The following is a 22,951-nucleotide window of genomic DNA, read 5'->3' as shown; positions in this document are numbered from 1 at the left end:
ATGGACAGCATCATGGATGAAATCTTGATTGTACATTTGTGCGCAATTATTAGAATTGTCCTGTATTCCTGGATAGCTTGGCTAAATGTAGGCTAGTCAATTACTCTGTGTAATATCTGTTAGACCATGTCACAAGCAAGTAATAAACACAAAAGTTTTGTTGTACCTTGTCAATGAAGGCAATGTCTTGCACCATACCCAGTTCTTCAGGAGCGGCCCTTGCCACCGACACAATAAATACATTGATGCCAAATTCTTTGGCCACCACACCAGCTTCTTCAATGTTGTCAGAAGGCCAACCGTCTATGAATATCACAACAACCTTAGGTATTCCTTTTCGAACTCCATTTTCGGGGGTGAAGAAGGTCTGTGCTGTATGCTTTAAAGCTTTCCCTGGATTAAAGAAAATTCAAATAGTGAGGATATACCAAAATACATATTGGTTCTGTAATAGTCAAAGACAAACTACTGATAACATCCAACTACAGTTGTGGACATGTAGAGAAGTCTAATTATTCAATTTTATTTTTTCTGCTGAAAATTCATCTTTCCACAGATTTATCATCTTTCAACATAACCCTGGGCATCAAATTGGATGTGAAAAAATGTTCATGCAATAACTGGGCACAAATAGTGCCAGGCAGGCTTCATTCGTGATGAGACACAAGAGTCACTACTTCAATGGAAAAGTTAATTGCTTTTAATCCTAGTTCTCTATTGTGGGATTCTTCATTGAAATCAAAAATAGCAAATACCCCTGTGCAATATCACAGAGCAGTGTTTTATACTATGTACAATGTCTTTTTTAAAATACATTTTACATGTAAACATACTAGGGCTTATTTACAAGCCAGTTGTGCTGACAGTACGTCACTTCTTCCAGTATTAAAAGTAATGCGCCGGCGGTGCAAGGGGCTTGTAAATAAGCCCCACTGTGCTTAACACATACAATGTATTTCATCAATTTTCTATAAAAAATTCAATATTGCACACGTGCAAAAACAGCTGTTTTCGAACACGTTGTTTAAAGAGTCCAGTAATGGGATCTTTGCTGATTGTTTTCAAAGGAATAGCACGTTCATACCCACTAGCAACTGGCGACAATCGTCTCATGGTGGCTTCACTTATTTGGGTATACATCCTGGATTCTGAATAGTATCTGGTAAATGTATGGATGAATTTCTGAATTGCAGCCCTCTAAAAGTCATAAACGGGAATATGGTGATAAACATGCAGTGTGACACAGGGCATGCAACACTGCATATGCTATGGTCAAGGGAAAAATTGGTGAGGTGTATAAACCAGGCCTTGTATCAAAGCTCACTGTGCATGGTTAAAGGGTGTGCACAGTTGGTGGGCCTGGATTTGACACAGGGCTGTCTAGGTTCTGCGCTCAGAATCTATTGCTTTCAGCACTAAGCTTTGCATAGCTGCTGTGAGTGGACAAGGTCCATTGTGTGACAGAATGAAAGGCACTCCATGCACTTGTTGTGGTCATTCTCCTTAGACATATTCCCAACACATTAATGCCATCTGTCAAAGAGAGCAGGTACATTGATTTGCATCACAGCTGAGAAAGTAAACACCTCACAAGAAATCATTAAAACACTGTTCCTACTTTTGTAAAATAAAAAAGAAAGCAAAAAATAGTCACTTAACTGTTAAAGACAATGAGTGACAGTGAAAAGCCAAAGGAACACAGTTTTTGACTAGAAAAAATGCTGCATTGCTTTGGGATTCTTGGTCCGTGTGTGGAAAAAATGTGCTTCTGGTTCTCTAGTGAAAAGATGAGCCTTTCGACTGTTTGTGCCATCAAATTCACATTCTGCATGACCATCCCAGATGGTTCAGAACGTTTTGGAATTGAGAAGGTGAGAATAACTCATTCTCTGTGTGTATGCTCTCACCCCTAACCAAGATTTAAAAATAGATAAAGCCAATTGGCTTGTTTAACATTTAAGTTATTCCACAGAGCAAGAAATTAACCTCTGGCATAAAAGTTGAATGTCACGTGGACCGCAGTCAACATTTACATCATCTACAGGTCTGATGGTAAAAGACTGGCTTTAAGTCTACGATTGTGTGCAGCCTAGAACATTGCAGTATCCAATCAAAAGAGACTGATGTGTTACATAGAAAAAATACTTTAAAACATTAGCTAAGATACCACTAAGTGTGCCATGTAGCCGACAAGGCTGAGTACTTAATGCACAAGTTACTTACCTTCGGTAATGATGTATCTGTAAGAAACATTAGTAGTGATAGATTCCTTACCTTAGAATTACCCCCAGGCGTCAGACTGGATCCAGAAAGTTTTCGTCAGCAGTACCCCTGCGCGTCAGAAGGTGGTGTCGTGCGGCTCCGCGTCCGCTGTTGGCGTTGTGCTCGCCGAGATGACGTCGCGGCAGCTACTTAGACGCCGCCCTCGCGCGCTGACGTCAGTTCTGTACACGACTTTCCGCACCAGGAACGCAGAGCCATGCAAAAAACTGACCACTGGTACCATGAAACTAGGGCCCCAGAAGAACAAGTTACTTACCTTCGGTAACGATGTATCTGTAAGAAACATTAGTTAGTTAGATTCCTCACCTTAGAATATCCCCAGGAGTCAGGCTGGATCCGGAAAGATTTTTGTATCAATACCCCTTGCGCGTCGCTAGGCGTCGTCTGCGGCTCCGCGTCCGTTGTTAGCGTCGTGCGCCGGAATGACGTCGGAGTACTTAGACGCCGCCCTCGCGCGCTGACGTCAGTTCTTGTACATAGCTTTCCGCGCCAGGAACGCAGAGCCATGCAAGAGACCGACACTGGTGCCAAAAAAGCTGGGGCCCTGAAAAGGATAGCCTTAACCCTAGATGTCAGTTCGCAGAACGGGGAGGATGGGTGGGTCGGTGAGGAATCTAACTAACTAATGTTTCTTACAGATACATCGTTACCGAAGGTAAGTAACTTGTTCATCTGAAAGAAACACGTTAGTTAGATTCCTCACCTTAGAATAGATACCCCAGCAATACCAACCCCGGTGGTGGGTCTGCGAACCAAGATCACACCAGAAAGTCCTGGAGAACAGAACGGCCAAAGTAGCCATCTCTCCGGACTTGGCTGTCCAGGCAATAGTGCTTGGCAAACGTGTGCAGTGAAGCCCACGTCGCCGCCTGACAGATGTCCTGCAAGGGAACTCCCCGGCCCAGGGCAGTAGTAGCCGCTGTGGCCCGGGTGGAATGGGCCCTCAGCCCAACAGGAGGGTCCTTTTTTGCCAAGGAGTAGCAAAGTTTAATACACAACACAACCCACCGTGAGATGGTCCATTTGTGTACCGCTTTCCCCTTCTTAGCTCCTACGTATCCAACAAAAAGTTGGTCGTCCACCCGGAACTGTTTGGTGCGGTTCAAATAAAAGGACAGCGCCCGTTTTGGGTCCAGACGGTGGAGCCTCTCTTCCTCTTTTGAAGGATGCGGAGGCGGAAAGAAGGTGGGCAACGTGACAGATTGCCCGATGTGAAAGGGGGTCACCACTTTAGAAAAGAAGGACGAGTCCGGAGTGTGAGAAGTTGGCCTGATGTATGATGTCACTAGTTCTAGTGTACACCTTATATCAGTCCAAATACCCTTATGGTGATTGGTTGTAAAGTCAACCTTATAGACCAGCTATCCTAGTGGTAGCATGGACAAGAGCAGTCTTAGGCTAAACTCTGAATGGCATGTGAAGCCAGCTGTGATACCATATATAATCCCTTGAATACCAAATGAAAGGACACCACAACAGATATATATATAAAATAAAGTGTATTTATTCTAGTCAAACCCTCAGCACTCTTTATGAGATTAGAGGTAAGTACAACACAGTCTTATTTATGCATACATTAAGTCACAAGGTAAGTAATACAGTTAGGCCCTAGGGGCCACGCAAACCATATACTAAGTAAGTGGTATAAGGACCACTTTCACGGAAATAGGGTAGGCCTAGGCCTAGGGAATCGCTGGGGCTACACTATACTACCAAAGGTTAGGAAGTGGGAGGCCCACGGGATTCAGGTGCAGAGTGGAAACACTCACGCGTAATGCGTAAAAGTCACTAGCAATAGTACAGTTTAGAAATAGATAGATTTAGGACACTTCCGGAGTAGCTAGGAAGTCGAGACTGGAAAACTAGACACTAGGATAGTCACTATCCTGATGAGCACCGGAGTACCCAAGTTACCTAGCCCACAGGCTGCGGGTGCATAGGTGTGAACTTGCGTCGGGTTTCGTCGTGGACTTCTATGGATGCCTGAAGGAAAGTTGCTGACAGGCAGTCAGTGCAGAGTGTCCGGTGGATCCCAAGGCTGGGATCAAGAGGAGAGGAGACCTGCAAGCAGAAGGGACAGAGTCAAGGTCACTAGCCAGTGACCACGTGGAACCAGGCGATGTCGTGAAGATTGCAGGTGAAGGTGAAGCTTGTCGCTGCAGCCACGAGGACCAGGAAACGTCGAGGACGACCAGGACCAGGAGGCGAGCTGTCCCACGAAGGCTCTTGCTGTCGGCGGCGTCGAAGTTGGACTAGGACTCACCAAGCCTTGGCAAGCGGAACCCACGAAGAACGGAGGACTTGCTTCTGGTGCAGACCAGGAAGGTCTGGGGTGCTTCTCCTTGGCAGAGAAGCGGGAGCCAGTCTGGAGGAGCCAAACCAGCGCTGAAGATTTCAGGGTGCGTCGTCTCAAAGGCCACTAGCCAGCGGGCAAGCAACCGGACAGACGCGGCAAGCTGGAAAATGCAGAAGGGCCCCACGCAGGACTCGTGGAGTGTGGGGGGCTGATCTTCGGTGCAGATGGTGCTTGGGGTTGGGGCTTCTCAATCCCCGGTGCACAACTTCGAGGGTGCCTCAGAAGCTGCGCTTGAAGATACTAGCCACTTTTCCCAGGTAGCCGGTCCCACGTCTCTCGTCGCCTCCACGGATCTCAGCACGGCTGTGGATGTGGATCAGGGTCGGAGAAGTCTGGAAGTCAAGGCTCTGGTCGGGCTCTGCAGTCGGTCCCTCGTAGAACTTTAGCAAAGCAAAGGGTAGTCTCTTGATGGTGCCTGTTTGCACAGGGTAGCCACTCCTTGGCCACAAGGGAGATTCTTCAGTCTTCTTCTTTCGTCGAATGTCGAAGGTCCAGAGTTTCTGTTCAAGTTGCAGGTTCAGGATAATCTAAAGTCTTGAGGCCCAACTCCCACTCTTATACTAATCTGGGGGGCTGGGATACCTGCTAGGTCACGCCTTATGGGTGGGACCTGGGAGGGGGGTGGTTACACCCCCTTCCCTTTGTCCAGTTTCGCGCCAGGACTGGGGCTGGAGTGCCCCAGCACCGGTTTGAACTGGACTATGCACGGGACACCTTGTGTGCCCCAGGCATGTCTCATTCTATTCATCCCTCCCTGCCCCAATACACTAAGGCCTGTCTGGGGTGGTGCTCGCACCTCCCAAGGCAGGAAACCTATTGTCCAAGCCTCCCTTGCCGGGATCACTCCCAGCAGCAGGAGGTCAGACTCGTGTCTGTGACAGCAGCATCCATTTTGTGATGCTGGGGCTCTGGTTAACTTTAACCGGGTAAGTAGGTTACAACATGTCTTCTCCCTCTAGAAGGGAGGGATACTATCCTCATCCCCAGAAATGGGATGGGGGTATTATTCCAAAGTGTTAGACACCTTACACGACATGTTTTGATAAAGCCAAACCATAGTTACCATAACCGTTTAAGATTATAAGGCACTTTAAGAGTATATGGTAGGCTATATCATAGAACAGCTATAAGGACATGGTTCCGAAAGCTGCAGACAGGCTCAGCTCATGCTAGAGCACCATCTCACATGTTACCAAGCACTCTGCCTCCAGGATTGTTAAGGCCTGCCATAGGAGTGGCTGATAGGTACACATGTGTCTATATGTAAGTTGGGTATAGGAATACTACACCTAAGCAAGGGGTGATTACACAACCTTGCCCCAGCTGAGTGATCAGCCAGTTGTGTCATAATGGAAGGCCAGGCCAGGGGTGGCATAATACATGTGGCAGCCCCTGGTAGGCCTAGGGTACACCTATGCCCTGGGTACCTAGGGTACACTGTACAGGGGCCAATAAGGTGATCCTATTCCAATGGGTTATGCACCTAAAGTACATAGTATCAATTTAGAGAGAGAACAGCAGGGCTGTGGGTCTGATTAGCAGGCCCACAGCCACATCTAAGTCGAAAACCAGTAAAGCAAAAGCAAAAAGTGGGGGTGAACATAGAAAGCAGACCCTACTCTCCTACACAACCCCCCCCCAAAACTTAGGGACATTAAACTAACCTTGACCAGTTGAGTCTTCATGTTCTAAGTGGAAATATCTGGAGAGTCCATTGGCATGGTCAGTCCCAGGTCTATGTTCCACTGTGAAGTCCATCCCCTGTAGGGAAATGGACCACCTAAGAAGTTTGGGATTTTCACCCTTCATCTGATTTAGCCACAAGAGGGGCTTATGGTCTGTCTGAATTTTGAAGTGAGTGCCAAACAAGTATGGCCTCAGCTTCTTCAGGGCCCAAACCACAGCAAAGGCCTCCCTCTCAATAGCTGACCAACGTTTCTCTCTAGGGGTCAGCCTTCAACTTATAAAAGCAATGGGCTGGTCTTGACCATCTACATTCAGTTGTGAAAGAACAGCACCCACACCTAACTCAGAATCATCTGTCTGGACAATGAACTCTTTGGAGTAGTCTGGACTTTTCAGAATAGGTGCACTGCACATGGCCTGCTTCAGGTCATCAAATGCTTTTTGACAGCTTACTGTCCACTGAACTTTCTTTGGCATCTTCTTGGAGGTCAAGTTATTAAGTGGTGTCACAATGGACCCATAGTTCTTAACAAACTTTCTGTAGTACCCAGTCAGGCCCAAGAAAGCTCTGACCTGAGTCTGGGTAGTTGGAGGAGTCCAGTCCTTTATGGTCTGGATCTTGCTCTCCAGTGGTTGAACCCGACCCCCACCAACTAGGTGGCCCAGGTATACAACCTTGCTCTGCCCTATCTGGCACTTAGTGGCCTTGATAGTGAGGCCTGCCTTTTGCAGGGCCTCCAAAACATTCCTCAGGTGGACCAGGTGATCCTCCCAGGTGGAGCTAAAGACAGCAATATCATCAAGATAAGCTGCACAATAATCATCCAACCCAGTAAGGACTTGATTCACCAACCTTTGGAAAGTGGCAGGTGCATTCTTCAAACCAAAGGTCATTACCACAAATTGATAATGTCCTCCTGGGGTCGAGAAAGCAGTTTTGGCCTTTGCATTCTCAGCTAGTCTGATCTGCCAGTAGCCTGCTGTCAGGTCAAATGTGCTCAAAAACTTAGCAGCTGCCAGTCTGTCAATGAGCTCATCTGCCCTAGGTATTGGGTGGGCATCTGTCCTAGTGACAGCATTGAGACCTCTGTAATCCACGCAAAACCTCATCTCGCTCTTACCATCTTGGGTGTGAGGTTTTGGCACAAGAACTACGGGACTAGCCCAAGGGCTCTCTGAAGGTTCAATGACTCCCAGCTCCAACATCTTTTGTACCTCAACTTTTATGCAGTCCCTGACATGGTCAGGTTGCCTGTAGATTTTACTCTTCACAGGCAGACTGTCACCAGTGTCCACCTCATGGGTGCACCAGTTTGTCTGACTTGGGGTCAGAGAGAACATATGTCTGTAGGATTGCAGAACCTGTCTGCAGTCCTGTTGCTGATGGACAGTGAGGCTGTCAGAAAAGACCACACCATCAACTGAGCCATCATCAGGGTTCTGAGTCAACAGGTCTGGGAGAGGGTCACTCTCTTCCTCCTGCCCCTCATCTGTAGCCATGAGTAAGCCCATGTCTGCCCTGTCAACATATGCCTTCAATCTGTTGACATGAAGCACCCTGTGGGGGCTTCTGGGAGTCCCAAGGTCCACCAAGTAGGTGACTTCTCCCTTTTTCTCAACAATAGTGTGGGGTCCAGACCATTTGTCTTGGAGTGCTGCTGGGGCCACTGGCTCCAACACCCACACTTTCTGCCCTGGCTGGTAAACAGTCAGCACAGCCTTTTGGTCATGCAAAGCTTTTTGGAGTTCTTGGCTTGCCTCAAGGTTTTTAGAAGCCTTCTTCTTATACTCTGCCATCCTGGAGCGGAGACCAAGTACATAATCCACTATGTCAAGTTTGGGTTGTCTGAGAGGTCTCTCCCATCCTTCCTTCACCAAACATAGGGGTCCTCTTACAGGATGCCCAAACAAAAGCTCAAAAGGGCTGTAGCTAACCCCCTTTTGTGGGACCTCTCTGTAAGCAAACAGAAGGCAGGGTAAAAGGATGTCCCATCTTCGCCTAAGCTTGTCTGGTAAACCTTTTATCATTCCCTTTAGGGTCTTGTTGAATCTCTCAACAAGCCCATTGCATTGTGGGTGATAGGGTGTGGTGAACTTGTAGTTCACACCACACTCCTTCCACATTGCAGTCAAGTATCCTGACATGAAGTTGGCACCTCTGTCAGAAATGACCTCCTTTGGAAAGCCCACTCTGGAGAATACTCCAAGCAGGGCCCTTGCCACAACAGGAGCTGTTGTGGTCCTCAGGGGAATAGCTTCTGGATACCTGGTGGCATGGTCCACTATCACCAGTATAAATCTGTGCCCAGATGCTGTTTGTGGGTCCATTGGTCCTACAATATCTATGCCCACTCTTTCAAAGGGAACCCCCACCACAGGTAGTGGTATGAGGGGGCCTTTGTGGTGCCACCTGATTTGCCACTGGCTTGGCAGGTGACACAGGAGCGACAAAACTCCTTAGTATCTTCTGACATATGGGGCCAGTGAAAGTGAGGGACAAGCCTGTCCCAAGTCTTGTTCTGGCCTAAATGTCCTGCAAGGGGAATATCATGGGCCAAGGTAAGAAGGAAGCCTCTGAACTTCAGTGGTATGACCAACCTCCTGGATGCACCAGGCTTGGGGTCTCTAGCCTCTGAGTACAGTAGCCCTTCATCCCAATACACTCTATGGGTACCTTGAGCATTCCCTGCAGCCTCAGCAGCAGCCAGCTGTCTGAGGGGTTCAAGAGAGGGGCAGTCTAATTGAGCCTGCTTCAGATCTGCCCTTGAAGGTCCCCCTGTCCCAAGAAACTCAACCTGATCAGGTTCAAGTTCTTCTAGGACAGTTCCTTCAGGGCTCTCAGAATCATCCTCCTGGGAGGGCTGATCCACCACCTGAGGCAGGGGGGAAAGCACAGCCTTAACCCTACTGCTCTTTCTCTTGGGTTGTGACTGGTCCATAGTTTCAGGATCCAGCACTTGTTCAGTGGTGCACTTTTTGGCCTGTGACCTGGTCACAGCAAGGACATGTGCATCTATCCCCAGCATTTCTGCATGGGTCCTATACTCCACTTCAGACCAAACTGAAGTTTCAAGATCATTGCCCAGTAAACACTCTACAGGAAGGTCTGAACTAACAACAACTTTCTTGAGGCCAGTTACCCCTCCCCAGGAGAAGTTAACAATAGCCACACTATGGGAGGTAGTGGCATTGCTAGCGTTGGTCACTAGGTAATTCTCACCTAGTATGATCTGTCCAGGGTCCACAAAGGCAGGTGTCACCATTGTGACACTAGCCCCAGTGTCCCTGTAGGCCTGAGCCATTCTTTGGTTGATAAAAGGAGTCTGTCTGTACTTGCCCAGGTTACTGGGGCCTACAGTAGAGGACAAAGCTAAGTCCCCATCACAGATCAGAACAGCCTGAGTAGGTATTCTGACTAGGCCAGAATCCTCCTCAGTTCCCAGGGTTAACCCTACTACACCCTTTTGCTGGGAACCACCACTTACAGCTGGACTAGGGGGTACAGTTGCCTTAGGGGCAATGGTGGCTGGGGGCTTATCCTTTTTGGTGCACTCACTAAACCAATGTGAGTTGGACTTACAATAGTTGCACCATGGTTTCTTTTGGCCATCTTTCTTTTTATCCTTTTTGGGACCACCCTCCCCCTGAGCCTTTTGGGGGCCTGGTGAAGACTTCTGGTCTTTTTGTTTCTGATCATTACCCTTCTGGTCTGCCTTTTTCTGATCACCGCCCTGGTTCTGGTTTTTCTGCTTAACTCTAGTCCTGACCCATCTATCTGCCTTCTTTCCCAATTCTTGGGGAGAAGTCAGATCAGAATCAATCAGGTGTTGATGCAGTAGCTGGTTTTGACAGTTGTTAAGGATTTGCTCTCTCATGATCAAATTATACAATCCTGTATAGTCCTTAACCTTACTTCCCACTAGCCAGCCTTCCAGAGCCTTAGTGGCACAATCTACAAAGTCAGTCCAGTCCTGAGTCTGTGTCTTCTGGGTATCCCAGAACAACAACCTGTATTGTTCAGTGGTTAGGCCAAACCCATCAATTAGAGCACCCTTCAGGACAGTGTAATTATCTGCATCCTCATCACTAACTGTGAGGAGCTTGTCTCTGCCTTTCTCAGAGAAGGAGAGCCACAAGATAGCTGCCCACTGACTTTGGGGTACCTGCTGTACTTTGCAAGCTCTCTCCAAAGCAGTTATCCATTTGTGGATGTCATCCCCACACTTGTAGGGAGGGACAATCTTGCTCAGGTTCCTATTATCATAGTGCCTGTCTCTATCCTTAGGGATATTGCTGCCACCAGTGGGTTCTGACCCACTTAACTTTTGCTCTCTAGCCAGAGCAAGCTTCTCTTTGGCAAGGGCAAGTTCTTCCCTCTGAATCCTCAGATTAGCTTCCCTCATTCTGGCGTCATGCTCCTTTCTCTCAGGGAAAGTCATTCCCCTGTGAGAGGAAACACTAGAGATGCTAGAGACATGGGAGTGGATGGATTCCCTTGAAGGCGATCTGTCCCTCCTGCTTCTCTGGTTAAGCCCACTTGGGGGTCTGTATGGGGGGACCCCATGCAAACTCCCATGTAAGCTTAGGTTAGCCTGGCTAAGTCTTCCTACTTGGCCCTGGCTGTCTACCTCTTCATCTGAAGCCCCATCTGACTCCTCTGTGGTGGGTAGACCCTTATCTACAGCTATGGCACCATACTTGGCAGCTCTTTCAGCATCATAGGCCTCCAGAAGCTCCACTAGCTGTCTAAGGGTAGGGTTGGAACCCTGTTTTAATCTCCTGGAGGTACACAGTTGTCTCATCTCCTGGAAAGTGAATGCATCATATCTAGAGGGAACCTGTCTAGGATTCTCCTCTCCTGAGGGAGCATCAGTGTGATCTCCATTCAGGGACATGATTCTAGTGAGGGTGTGGTGTGTGCACCTACCTACACTAGTTGTATCTACTAAACCTCTCTAGTAGTTGTAGTCAGGGTGTGTTACTCCCTTCAACCTACAACCACTAAGTCCAGTAGGACTTAAGTATTATAATCTATGTTATATGTACCTAAACAATATCTGTGTGATCTTTCAATTTAGTATCTCAAGATTACAATGGTATTACAACAGCAAGCTCAGATCCCACCGCTGCCACCAATGTGAGAAGTTGGCCTGATGTATGATGTCACTAGTTTTAGTGTACACCTTATATCAGTCCAAATACCCTTATGGTGATTGGTTGTAAAGTCAACCTTATAGACCAGCTATCCTAGTGGCAGCATGGACAAGAGCAGTCTTAGGCTAAACTCTGAATGGCATGTGAAGCCAGCTGTGATACCATATATAATCCCTTGAATACCAAATGAAAGGACACCACAACAGATATATATATATAAACAAAATAAAGTGTATTTATTCTAGTCAAACCCTCAGCACTCTTTATGAGATTAGAGGTAAGTACAACACAGTCTTATTTATGCATACATTAAGTCACACAGGTAAGTAATACAGTTAGGCCCTAGGGGCCACGCAAACCATATACTAAGTAAGTGGTATAAGGACCACTGTCACGGAAATAGGATAGGCCTAGGCCTAGGGAATCGCTGGGGCTACACTACACTAGCAACAGGTAGGAAGTGGGAGGCCCACGGGAGTCGGGTGCAGAGTGGAAACACTCACGCGTAATGCGTAAAAGTCAATAGAATCAATAGCAGTTAGAAATAAGCAGTTTTAGGACACTTCTGGTATAGCTAGAAAGTCGAGACTCGGGAACTAGACCCTAGGATAGTCACTACCCTTGTGAGCACCGAAGTACCCAAGTTACCTAGCCCACAGGCTGCGGGTGCATAGGTGTGAACTTGCGTCGGTTTTCGTCGTGGACTTCTATGGATGCCTGAAGGAAAGTTGCTGATAGGCAGTCAGTGCAGAGTGTCCGGTGGATCCCAAGGCTGGAATCAAGAGGAGAGGAGACCTGCAAGCAGAAGGGACAGAGTCAAGGTCACTAGCCAGTGACCACTTGGAACCAGGAAGGAACCAGGCGATGTCGTGAAGATTGCAGGTGAAGGTGAAGCTTGTCGCTGCAGCCACGAGGACCAGGAAACGTCGAGGACGACCAGGACCAGGAGGCGAGCTGTCCCACGAAGGCTCTTGCGTTCGGCGGCGTCGAAGTTGGACTAGGACTCACCAAGCCTTGGCAAGCGGAACCCACGAAGAACGGAGGACTTGCTTCTGGTGCAGACCAGGAAGGTCTGGGGTGCTTCTCCTTGGCAGAGAAGCGGGAGCCAGTCTGGAGGAGCCAAACCAGCGCTGAAGATTTCAGGGTGCGTCGTCTCAAAGGCCACTAGCCAGCGGGCAAGCAACCGGACAGACGCGGCAAGCAGGAAAATGCAGAAGGGCCCCACGCAGGACTCGTGGAGTGTGGGGGGCTGATCTTCGGTGCAGATGGTGCTTGGGGTTGGGGCTTCTCAATCCCCGGTGCACAACTTCGAGGGTGCCTCAGAAGCTGCGCTTGAAGATACTAGCCACTTTTCCCAGGTAGCCGGTCCCACGTCTCTCGTCGCCTCCACGGATCTCAGCACGGCTGTGGATGTGGATCAGGGTCGGAGAAGTCTGGAAGTCAAGGCTCTGCAGTCGGTCCCTCGTAGAACTTTAGCAAAGCAAAGGGTAGTCTCTTGAGAGTATATGGTAGGCTATATCATAGAACAGCTATAAGGACATGGTTCCGAAAGCTGCAGACAGGCTCAGCTCATGCTAGAGCACCATCTCACATGTTACCAAGCACTCTGCCTCCAGGATTGTTAAGGCCTGCCATAGGAGTGGCTGATAGGTACACATGTGTCTATATGTAAGTTAGGTATAGGAATACTACACCTAAGCAAGGGGTGATTACACGACCTTGCCCCAGCTGAGTGATCAGCCAGTTGTGTTATAATGGAAGGCCAGGCCAGGGGTGGCATAATACATGCTGCAGCCCCTGGTAGGCCTAGGGTACACCTATGCCCTGGGTACCTAGGGTACACTGTACAGGGGCCAATAAGGTGATCCTATTCCAATGGGTTATGCACCTAAAGTACATAGTATCAATTTAGAGAGAGAACAGCAGGGCTGTGGGTCTGATTAGCAGGCCCACAGCCACATCTAAGTCGAAAACCAGTAAAGCAAAAGCAAAAAGTGGGGGTGAACATAGAAAGCAGACCCTACTCTCCTACAGAGACGTTACGTAATCTCCACTGTTGAAGCGATGCAAGATATCCGAAATAGAAACCATCCTGATGGGTTGTTTTCTGAGGAATTTGTTTAGTTTCATGAGATCTAATATAGGTCTCCACTCACCTGATTTCTTGAGTATAAGGAAAAAAACCGGAGTAGAATCCTTTTCCCCTTTGTGCTGCAGGAACTTTCTCTATCGCTCCTTTGGTGAGCATCATGTTGGCCTCTTTTCTTAATAAGTGAAGATGAGAGGGGTGAGCTCCCCTGGGTGGAGTTTCTGGTGGTCGCTCAGTAAACTCCATGGCCATAGGTGACTAAGTCCAACACCCATCTGTCAGGAAGTCCAAAAGATCTGGAAGTGGCTTCTGGCCAGAAACTTGACCATAACAGCAACTCACCTCCCAGGTGTTCAGAATGCTCAGGCTGATTCTCTAAGCAGGCTCCTTCAGAAAAACCACGAGTGGGTCTTAAATGACATCGTGGTATAAGATATATTCGGAAAATGGGGTGCTCCAGAGGTCGATTTGTTCGCTACTGCACAAAACAGCAAATGCCAAAGCTTTGCATCGAGGTTCTACCAACCGGGAAACCTGGGGAATGCACTGTGGTAAATAATTTTCCTTTACCGGGACTGAATTTGATACAGAAACATAATTAAATAGCTCAGTAAAATGAGAGGCAGAATCCGTGGTATTAGAGGTTCGGAACGGGCTTTATTCCAAAGAACGATTATAATCGGTTGCTCCAAGTTCCATCACCACGGAGGTTCAGGAAGTGAAGTACATACATTATTGACATGAAATGACTTTTATAGATCATACATTACAATGAGGCGAATACAGTAGGCGTAACAATTGATAAGGAAAATGACGAATATCATGCGTAACCGAAAATGGGTGTAATAAGGAGTAAAAAGGAACGTAATTGGTTATGATGTCATATATAGGTGGATCTATAAGATAATACTTGGCATAGATGCGCGCGCAGCAGTATGACGTGTGATTGACGTGTAACTAGGGGGTGAAGGGGACTTGACATTTAGCTCCATATGTGGAGACGAAAAGTCTGGAGGGTCAAGTCAACCTAATCCCAAATCATATCTAACATCCTATGTTTAAAGAACTATGTTATCCATAAAGAAGGACTCTCGAACAGAATCTATTCTATACTGACTGTGCGTGCGTGTACAAGCGTCTAAGTGTCTACACTAAATGCGAGGGCAGGAATCTTCCATAGTAACAGGACTATGAATTACTTGCATAAGGGCAGAGAAGCCGGGCTTTTTGCTCGGTGGCCGGGAGAATGTTTATTTAAACTACTAGGCAGGAATGCATCGGCTGAGGGGGAAGCAGATAACTCGAAGGTGAAATACAGTTCTTGGCAGAGAATAGGCTGATGTCAGGCTTCGTGAGCCGCGCAGAGAATGAGACAAAGTTCATGGTCACAGATGCAGGCTCAGACTGGAGCTTTCAGAGGCAGAAGGCAAAAAGAGTTTGACGACAGAATCAGGGCCTACTTGCCTGGACTGTAAAATGGCATAAGTGAACCATATAAAGGCGGTGGCCTTTCGTACTTAGGAATGGAATATCCGGCCTATTCATGGCGGATCTGACAGAGGACATGTTGACGGTGGACGCACATGTATTTGCGTCTTCATAACTGGAACTGGAGGGAACATACATGTACTTGTAACATGCACATAGAACCGTTGGGGTCCAAGATAGGGGACATAACTGACCAGAAAAATCCATATTTCCACATTCCCTCCTTGTCCCCTACTTGCCCGTCAAGAGATATCAATCTTCATTAATCCATTGATCTGTTCATATAGCATCATTTGTTCTTCTTTCTTCTTCCGTGACGAATGAAATCTTGGTGGTGGAATGCACGAGGTGGTACACAGACCACAGATCGCTGGTCCACATTGTAGACATAGACAGCAGCTGAATAGTATGAGAAGGCCAATCCCTAGGAAAGATAGAACTCTCCATCCCCAGGCTGATATCATACTCCAAAACCAACTGGACCAAGTCCAAGTGCCTGGGTTCTGGTGTATCTGATTTACAATCTCATGAAGGCGAGTTATGGCTTTATATACTGATGGCGAATTTTCTGGTATGAATACGCAGCAGCTTGATCCGATGACCCTACAAGCTCCGCCCCTATCAGCCAGGATGACGTCAAGGACAAGACGATTTTGAAGCACAACAATCCGCATAGCAGACTGCTCTTCCGTTAAATTGCCTAAGGCGGAAATAGTCTCATTCACTACTGCTTCAAGGGTTCTAGTTAATCTACGTATCAGTTTACTATTAGTAACAGTACCTATATAAGGAAAGATGCCTTTATTGAAATCTGTGTATTTTTCCCATGCTGTTTCAGTGTAATCGACAATAGGGAGATCTCTCCGCTCTCTGTTGTGTACTAAATGAATATTTCTGTAATAATCAGGAGGAGCAAGGAAAACAGGTGGCAAAAGGAATGCAATGTAGCAGGTACCATCCCAATCTGGAGGTAGACGCATATATGCAGTCTGACCACATATAAAGTAGGAGTGGCGATAAGCTCTGAACGAGGATTTGCCTTGATCACTGAATTCTACTGTAGTAGTGCATTTACTATGGCCCATATGTATGGAACCAACCTTTCTTACACACAATTCACCCTTCGCTGGGAATACTGACATGGTGGGTAAGACTAGTTCAACTTCGGATACGACATTTAGAATCATGAGATTAGGTGTAAAATTACCTAATCCATATACTTCATTTTCTAGATCAGTTCCTGTTCGTTTGGGGCGACCCTCCTTGTCAGGGTAGCAGACCTTGAGTAAAACTAGGTTCAGGTTTCCCCATACCCACTGATCTTGGTAAACTGCTGTTTCTGAGTCTATGGAATTGATTAAACTAAACCATGCTCCACAGGAGCCATTATGTGTAAATGGGTGCGGAAAGAATGGCAAGACTCCTTCATAATTCTGATAGGGAGGGAGCCGGCCACACACCCAACAATTAGTGGCATTACTAGTCTGATGGGAATGATGTAACATACTAATGAAAGTGTTATTGCGCAGCGCAAGTCTATAAGACAATTCATGCGGGGGTAAGTCACTAAAAGAATGTTCTGCTGTAACATTGTAAACGTTTCTGGCAATAGGGTAATATATGTGCAACAATATACTTGCAGTAATTATTAAAAGACTCAAGAAAAACAAGATTATTAATGTCACAATGCAATGGCTACGCAGTGATTTACAATACGCCTGTCGTTTCATCATTTTTCGCGACTGTCCATGATTCAGGTCTAGAGGATACATGTCAGAGACAGATTCAACCGCTTCACCTAGGAGAGGACTTAAACAATCGAATCGTCTGACGTTCTAGGCCTCAATTTAACTTTGTAGAGTTCGGTTTCAGTCTTTTCAACCAAAGGAAGTTTTGAATCAGTCTGTGAGGGAGTGCAGGGCACAATGTCTATATCCGAGGATTGTCCATGAAATTTCTTGATATGACTTGAATGAATCCAGCCCTTGCGGCCCTCGATCTTCACGGCTGTTCTTGTGGTCAGCAGAACCAACTTGGGTGTCTTCCACCTGGGCTCCAGCTGAGTCTTTCGGTCGAAATTTTTCACAAACACGAAATCCCCCGGGACTATGTCATGGGGTTTCACCTCAGTGTTGTCGGGAAATGCTGCAGCAACCTGTGAACGACAAGATTGTAGTGCAGACATCAAGGAAGCCAAGTAATCTGTCAGCATATTACAGTCAATATCAGTTATTTTGCGTGGTATAGGCGTCCCCCACATATTTGGTGGTCTGCCGAAGATCACCTCATACGGGGATAGCCCTGTTCGAGAGTGTGCTACCATTCTCATGTAAAAGAGTGCAACTGGTAATGCTACTATCCAGTCGACACCTTTCTCTCTGCATATTTTGGACAGTCTGATTTTCAGTATCTGATTATGTCTTTCTACGAGACCTGCTGCCTCGGGGTGTCGAACACAGTGGAATTTCCACTGATATCCTAGCAGAAGTGAAACATGTTTCATTAATTCGGATGAGAACGGCTAAACGTTATCTGAGTAGACAACACGTGGTAAACCGTATCGTGGGAAGAATTCTCGAACCAACTGTTTGGCAGTAGTCGGGGCAGTGTAATCTGAAACCGGGTATGCCTCCGTCCAACGGGACAGAGCGCAGACAACTACGAGAACATATTTGAATCCTCGACATCGTTCCATCTGGATATAATCCATCTGGAGGACTTCAAAAGGGTGATCAGGAGGATGAAATCCACCCTGTTCTACGGGAACACTTTTTCCTGGGTTGAACTGGCAACAGATCATACAGGTACGGACTTTTTGTTTGGCTGCTGCTCGTAAATGTTTATTGAACCAAATGTGTTGAATGCTGTCTAGCATAGCTTTTTCTCCTAGATGTGCTGGACTATGTATAGTGTTAACTATAACTTGGACCATTGAATCAGGAAGGAACCATACAGACCTTTCCTTCATCATCCATCCTTGGTCCGTTTGGATCCCTCCTAATTCAATCCATTTCTTTATTTCGTCTGGTGTAGCATGTGTCTGTATGTCAATTACGTCAAGAGTAGGATCTTTAACTGTCATACAATGTGTCGGCATCGGGACTATTGTCTTTGTCATGTCGGGGGTTTGAGTTTGAGCAGTCTGTTTAGCTGTTCTGTCGGCTAAATCATTGCCCTGGGAAATGATATCAGTAACCTTCGTATGAGCCTTACATTTCATAATTGATATTGCAGTAGGTAGATGTATTGCATCTAATAAGGCATGAATGAGGGGTCCGTGCTGAATGTGGGCACCGTGGGAAGTTAAATAACCTCTCTCTCGCCACAGCACGCCGAAGTCATGTACAACTCCGAATGCATAACGTGAATCAGTGTATATGTTGACTTTTTTACTTGTGGCTTGAATACAGGCTTGTGTCAGAGCGATGAGCTCTGCGGCTTGAGCTGACAAAGTATTAATACGATTTGTTTCAATGACTTCTGTATCTGTTGTGACTGCGTAAGCAGCCACTAACTCTCCTGTACTTGTTCTCATACATGAACCATCTACATACAACGTCAGGTCTGGATCTGACAATGGGACATCTGTCAAGTCTTGTCTGGGTTTTGTCGTTATAGTAATAACTTCAATACAGTCATGAGCTAGTGGGTCTTTTCCGGTTACTGGCAAAAGTGTGGCAGGATTCAATGTGTTACAGCGTCTGATTTCTATATGTGGCTGAAACAATGTAAGTTCATACCCTGTAAGTCGCGCTATAGTCAAGTGTTGTGTTTGCGTTCTATTTACAAGGACTTCTACTGTGTGTGGTACTTGAACTGTCAATGGATGTCCTAACACTATGGCATCGCTTTGTCTGATTGCTAAAGCTGTCGCTGCTACTGATTTCAGGCACGCAGGCAAAGCCTGAGCTACGGGATCCAATGTACTAGAAAAATAAGCACATGGTTTGTGTGCTCCTGCTTGTTCCTGTGTGAGTACTGACAAAGCAGTACCTTCGCGTTCTGTAACAAAGAGTGTAAACTGTTTTCTGTAACATGGCGTTGCTAAAACAGGTGCTTGACATAAAGCTTTCTTTAGGCTTTCAAAAGCTTGTGTATGTTCCTGAGTCCAAGGGAGAACAGTCGATGTGGCTGCCTCCTGGGTTGTCAACTGAATGAGTGGTTTTGCTAGAAATGCATATTGCGGGATCCACTGTCTACAATATGAAGTGAGGCCTATGAAAGCCCGCACCTCCTTTTGTGTCTTGGGTATTGGCATGTTAGCTATTAACTGAATGCGGTCTGGTGTAAGCTGCCTTCCCTCCTTGGACAGCGAGTGTCCAAGATAAATAACTCGCTGGACACAGAATTGCAGCTTAGAAGGGGACACCTTGTGCCCCTTTTCGGCTAGAAATTGTAAAACTGTCAGTGATGCTTTTTCACATTCGGGTTCGCTTCGGGCGGTGATCAGCAGATCATCGACGTATTGAAGCAGAGCAGTGTTAACTGGCATGTGGATACTGTCAAGTTCTCGTTTCAGTGCTTGGCTATAGATGCTGGGGCTTTCTGTAAATCCTTGAGGTGCGCGTGAGAATTTAAAGCTACGTCCATTTAAACTAAATCCGAATAAATATTGGCTTTCCGGATCTATTGGGACGCTGAAAAAGGCATTCTTGAGATCGATTACAGTAAAGAATGTCGCTTCGGAATCAATAGCTGTCAGTAATGACGAGATATCTGGGACCACAGGGAATTGTGGCACAATGCATTTGTTTAACTCGCGCAGATCAATAACCAATCGATAGACTGGCGGTGCCTTCGGATCTGTTCGTTTGAGAATCGGAATTATTGGTGAATTACATACATTGGAGTCTGTTTCTACAACTACTCCCTGGGTAATGAGCTCGTCAATGATTTGTAGTAAAGCCACTACAGCATCTGGTGGTAACTTGTATTGTCGCATTCGTGGTAGCACCACTCCTGCCTTTAATGTAACTCGATATGGTGTAATATTCATGCAACCAACATCAGTAGGGCCTTGTGCCCATAGACGTGTAGGTAAAGTCTGCAGTCGGGGATCCATGTCTCTAGATACATAGTGACCTTTAAAATCACGTAAAAACAATCTTACTCCTTCCGGAGAACAACATATTATAGCTCCTAGAGCTTTTAATGTTTTTATTCCTAACAGGTTTTCTGGACATGATTTAGTAAGCAATAAATCTGTAGTTCGGGTCAGAGGTCCTATCGTAAGTGGCAGAGGTTGTGACACTTCATTAACAATAGGTTTTCCTGAAAAACCAAGGGAAATATTTTGTGAGCCTGAGAGGGGTGCCCCTGGAACTTCACTACGTTTTATAGTTGTTCGACTTGCCCCTGTATCGAGTAAAAATTTTCTATCTTGACCTAATAATTCACTGTGTACATAAGGTCCTTCTTGATCTACAGGTATCTCGATAAGGGGTAAGTCAACTTCCCTCTCTAGGCTAGTTCATGCGTAACGCTGATACTCAGGATATTCATACTGTGCGGTCTGATACATTTGTCGTGTTGTTGTCTGTGAAGCAGCAACAGGCAACGGTGGTGCAGCTGGCACAAACTGTATTGGCTGTTGTGCGGCTGGCATGGCCTGGGCATGCTGCAGAGCTCCTTGTTCATTCTGATCTTGTCTAAGTGGCCGTGATCTTTCTTGTGTTTTACCTATGGCGATATTATGTTTTAAAACTGGACAATCGTGTACGTAATGACCTGGCTTTTTACAATAATTGCATGTCCCTTTTACAGGTCCTGCTGAATCGTAATGTGTCATACCCTTTTTATGTCCTTCAGCTGGAACTGTCTGGGAAACTAACATTTTCATTTTCGTGTCTTTCATGCGTCTGTGTTCATGTTCTTGTTCCTCTCTAATTCTATTGTGATGGTACTGTAACATTTGTAACATTTGTGATGGAGTGTTACCTTGCCAGGTACTCTCGAATTTTAATACTCTATTCTTTACTGGTGGCAGGGCATTTTCTACTAATTTTGTTACAAACAGATGTGGGTATGATTCGCTACTTGCTTTTATGCCACTATTTATACCAAAACATTTTTCAAATCGGGCATAGTAATCACTAGTGTCTTCATCTTGCTTCTGTTTACAGGCTGAAATTGTACCCCAATCTTCCTTTTTCGTAGTTAATAAACGTGGCAGTACCTGTACTAATAAACCTGGTAATGCCTTAGTTTTATCCCCAAGTCCTGCTCCTGCAGTTCGGGCCTTTTCTTCCGCTTCTAACACTGACCATTCTATCTTTTGGTCTCCTACCTCCCACTCTTTTTCCTTGAGTTTCTCATAAATGCCAGCAGGCATCAATACCTTTAATATTGTCATAATGTCGGGATAGGTATACTCTCCCATGAGTAACATGTCTTTAATTTCTCGGTGAAAACCCGCTGGGTCTTTGTCATGACTGGGTACCACTTTCTTCATTTGTAACAATTCTATTTTCGATATGGGCGTATATACAAATACGCGTTTAAACTCATTGTCCTCGCCCTTTATTGGGTGCACTTCTCGTAAGGGATTCTGTCTATCCATGTGATACGTGGTTCTTTCCTTGACGGGCAATGAAACATGTTCTGAACATACAAAAAGAATATACTGTTTTCTTGATTCTAGAATTTCTTTAATTAATTTAGTACCTGCACCTCTCCATTTATTCATAAGCAATTCAGTCAATATGTCAGGTAAGGGACCAGGGTCCGAACGCTGACTCCGATATAGTATAATGAGTTGTTGAATCATATAAGTCCCAGCTAACCTCTGTTCATCTGGGGTAAGATTCAAGAATGTGCGTACTACTGTATCATCACTATATTTTCCGGGACTGTCCACCCAATGGACAGCTGCCCTGGCTAAATCTTGTTCATCCATAGAATCGAGGAAATGATAACCCCTTCGTTCTCGGAGTAATTTGTCAGCTGTTTGGAACGAATGCTCGTTAGACCTTATATGGACTATGGATGTTGGGAAACCCCTGTTATTGTCTGGACATATCGGGCGTATCGGGTCAATAAGACATCTATTACTATTACAAGATCTTCTTTTACCTACATAGGCTATAGTTTCTGACTGTCCTGTGGGCGGTCCTGACCCTTCTTCCTCGTTTTGTTCGAACTCGTCTATCTCTAATCTCTCTTCGTGTAGGCGTTCTATTTCTTTACGGATCTTTCGGCACATGGCTATTATACAATTTTGTTTATCATGCCTCCCTTCTGATATATTCTGGCTCCATCTTGTAAGAATTTGCATTGCTTCCGGGTCTACCCCCGGTCGGTCTTGATTTCTGATCACACAGTTTATGAGGAAACGTAACAGTTCCCCCTGTATCTCTACTTTCTGGTATTCCATAGCTCTGTTAACACATTCTGGATCTCGCCCTGTTTGGACAAAATGGTATATATTATCTAGATGCGCAGTCATTCCTGGTAACTTCCCTAAATACACTGCGGCTCGTCTGATACGCAATGACGCCAGGGTCATTTCGTCCTCTTTACCGGGCACAGGGTCATATCTGCAATCTATAAGAAGTTCCTTCAACGTACGGGCACTTATGAGTTTGGGTGTACGTGAATGTGCTGACTCTTGAAAAGTAAGTTTATTTATTCTGGGTGGCGTAGAAAAGATATTGGTAGCACCTCCCGTGGCCCCATCTGGGGTGTCGGGTGTGAAAGGATTCGTCGGACGTGACACAGCAACTACAGGTGTGGACACAGCTATAGAAGTAGCTGTAGGAGCGGATGCAGAAACAGATGTGCTTGCCAGAACTTGTGACTCGATTTGTTGCTGTAGGGATACGGGTGCCGGATCTTGGCGTTGGACCTCCCTGGTATGCGGTCTATGCGGGGCGGAATTAGCATATTCGGGAGCTGCG

At 46.2% G+C, this 22,951-nt stretch overlaps 1 protein-coding gene across 1 annotated transcript in view; it reads right to left on the bottom strand.

The window, feature by feature from the left end:
- Positions 1-22,951, bottom strand: part of COCH (cochlin) — a 578,282-nt gene that overhangs the window by 68,512 nt on the left and 486,819 nt on the right. Inside the window, exon 10 of the mRNA XM_085627370.1 lies at positions 167-393. Within this exon, the coding sequence (XP_085483496.1) occupies positions 167-393 (227 nt within the window). The remainder of the gene's footprint in view (positions 1-166; positions 394-22,951) is intronic.

The sequence above is a fragment of the Triturus cristatus genome, chromosome 9, assembly GCF_964204655.1.
Source record: "Triturus cristatus chromosome 9, aTriCri1.1, whole genome shotgun sequence".
NCBI lineage: Eukaryota > Metazoa > Chordata > Amphibia > Caudata > Salamandridae > Triturus > Triturus cristatus.
This window is presented reverse-complemented; position numbering and strand designations above follow the sequence as displayed.